The sequence below is a fragment of the Bidens hawaiensis genome, unplaced genomic scaffold (genome assembly GCF_021521415.1).
Source record: "Bidens hawaiensis isolate Kalapana, Puna unplaced genomic scaffold, B.hawaiensis_p1.1 tig00063802_1, whole genome shotgun sequence".
NCBI classification, from domain to species: domain Eukaryota; kingdom Viridiplantae; phylum Streptophyta; class Magnoliopsida; order Asterales; family Asteraceae; genus Bidens; species Bidens hawaiensis.
The window spans coordinates 32,633-34,887 of record NW_027501417.1 but is presented as its reverse complement, the minus strand read 5'-3'; the positions used below and the strand labels follow the sequence as shown (position 1 = coordinate 34,887).

The window sequence follows — 2,255 nt, the reverse complement described above, 5'->3', positions numbered from 1 at the left end:
AAGCGGGTTATTAAAAAGATAAATTTAAATAGTTGTTCGAGAATGTCATGTGACACGAATTTTAGAGTAATTTGGTAAAGAGAAGGGCTACGCTATCTAAAATCTCATTCTTTCATTATAATAAGATTTCCATTTTTTAATATTACAATTTATAATACAATTTTTCTCCATTCAGAAACTTTTTGTATAATTAAGCCCTTTTTAGAATAATTACAAGTCATGTAGAGCACAAAAACAAAATGTAAATTTTAATGTTGAATATTAACATTTTCAAAGAAAAAAATGCACTATGTTTTATTTATGTTTTATTATAATATTAGAGATTATGAACATAATTCAATAATGTCTTGAATCATGGATGTCATGCTGAGGCAAGATGAACCTCCATCCTCCATAGCTCTTTCCGCCAATTCCGCGAGTTCTCTACATCTCTTTCGCCTTGCTTCACCTTCCTCTCCGTTGTCCATAACATCTTCTACTGATCGTTTCACGTCTTCTTTCTTCACGACCACTCCAAACTTATCTTGCTCACCAACGACAATCGGAGCCTCCATACCAATCTTCACTCCAACTTTCAGAACATCTACTATAAATCTTTCATTTATAAACTGGTCCGAAAATTGTGGCCATGTAACCATAGGGACTCCAGTTGAAACAGCTTCAAGAGTCGAGTTCCACCCACAATGTGTTACAAACCCACCCACGGCTTGATGTGATAAAACCAACACTTGTGGGGCCCACCCACGAATTATGAGCCCTCTATCTTTCACCCTTTCTTCATACCCTTCTTCCAAGAACCATTTTTCGAGCTCCTCGGTCGGGTGTCTTATGCACCATAAAAACGACTTGTTTGATGACTCCAATCCCAATGCGAGGTCGATGTTTTGCTCGGTACAAACACGAGCCAGACTTCCCAAACAAACAAACATTATAGACTCTGGTTCCTTAGAGTCTAGCCACTTCAAGCAATCTTGTTCGTCGATGGCACTCTTACTTCCTCTCTCGGCTATATCTTGGAAACTTTTGTTGCATAGTGAAACCGGACCAATACACCATACCTTTTTATCTTTTGTCTTTGCGAGTTCTTCTACATATTTAGGCTCCAACTCGTGAAAACTATTAACCACAATCCCATTTGCATCCTGCTCTGCCTTTCTTACATATTCCACAAAATCCGCTGCTTCCTTTAAGGTTTTCCCACCCCAACTGCAAGCCTGCATTTAGGACGAGCAGAAGAACCAATTAACCAAACTGAAACTGACAAAACAAACAGAAATAAACTAATTCATAACCCAAGCGAACCTATACGAAAAAATCAAAAACCAAAATTTCCTTTTTAGTCCATTTTAAACCCAAAACCGACTCATGCACACTCTTACCTGCTCTTTGGTAAGTTCAACGCGGTCAGAAAGGCCAGGCAGCACGAAGTACTCCGAATCAGAGACAGCGATATCATCTAATACGTTGGTATATATGGCAATATGTAAGCATAGCAAGGTGAAGCATCCTGGCCCATGGAAAATAAACCTGGGAATATTAAACTTTTGAGCTATATCACTTGTCCAAGCCAAAAGATTATCCGAGATAATGCAACTCGGGGCTGGAGTTAGTCCCCGAAACATGTTTTCAGCCGGTTCGGCTAACATAATCGCAGCGGTAAACAGTTTAGGGAACAGTTCGGCTGATGGGATCAAGTCAAAATTCTCACATCCTTGGGGTAAACCAACTTCGCTCAATGCGAGTTCAAGTTCAAGAACTTGAATCTTGAGCTTTTCTTGGATTGCCCGAGTGATGACCGGTTTGAAGCGGTTAGCGTTAACAGGAGTGGTGATTATGGTGACGGTTGGACCACGTTCGGCTAGTAACCGGGCTATGTCGAACATGGGTATCATGTGACCTTGAGTCATTAATGGAAACAACACAAAGTGAAGGTCTTTGGGAGGACTAGCCATTGGATTTTTTGGTGGTGGCTTTTTGTGAGGATATTTTGTTGTGATAAATGGTTATCTTGTGGGATGGATGCTTCAACATCAACCACTTGTCATTTATGTGGATGGTATTAATTCATCCATGCATATCAAATCACAATTGTCAATTGATACTTGCCGGTATGTTTCGTTTTCACTTATCAATCTTAAAATTTGTAATTCAAGTAATAGACAAAGCGTCAAATTCATATAATGTGGTGCAGTGATAGGGAGCTTGGGTTTTTAATGGAGACTCGGGTTCAATTCTCACTTACAACATTTTGGAGG

General features: G+C 39.4%; 1 protein-coding gene across 1 annotated transcript; it reads right to left on the bottom strand.

Annotated features, from left to right (window-relative positions):
* Nucleotides 1-304: 304 nt before the first annotated feature.
* On the bottom strand, nucleotides 305-2,048 carry LOC143604062 (UDP-glycosyltransferase 73E1-like). Its single transcript, XM_077080652.1, has 2 exons — nucleotides 1,380-2,048; nucleotides 305-1,214 (listed from the first exon to the last, which is right to left on the bottom strand). The coding sequence occupies exons 1-2, from the start codon at nucleotides 1,950-1,952 to the stop codon at nucleotides 324-326; spliced, it is 1,464 nt and encodes a 487-aa protein (XP_076936767.1). The 5' UTR covers nucleotides 1,953-2,048; the 3' UTR covers nucleotides 305-323.
* Nucleotides 2,049-2,255: the final 207 nt, after the last annotated feature.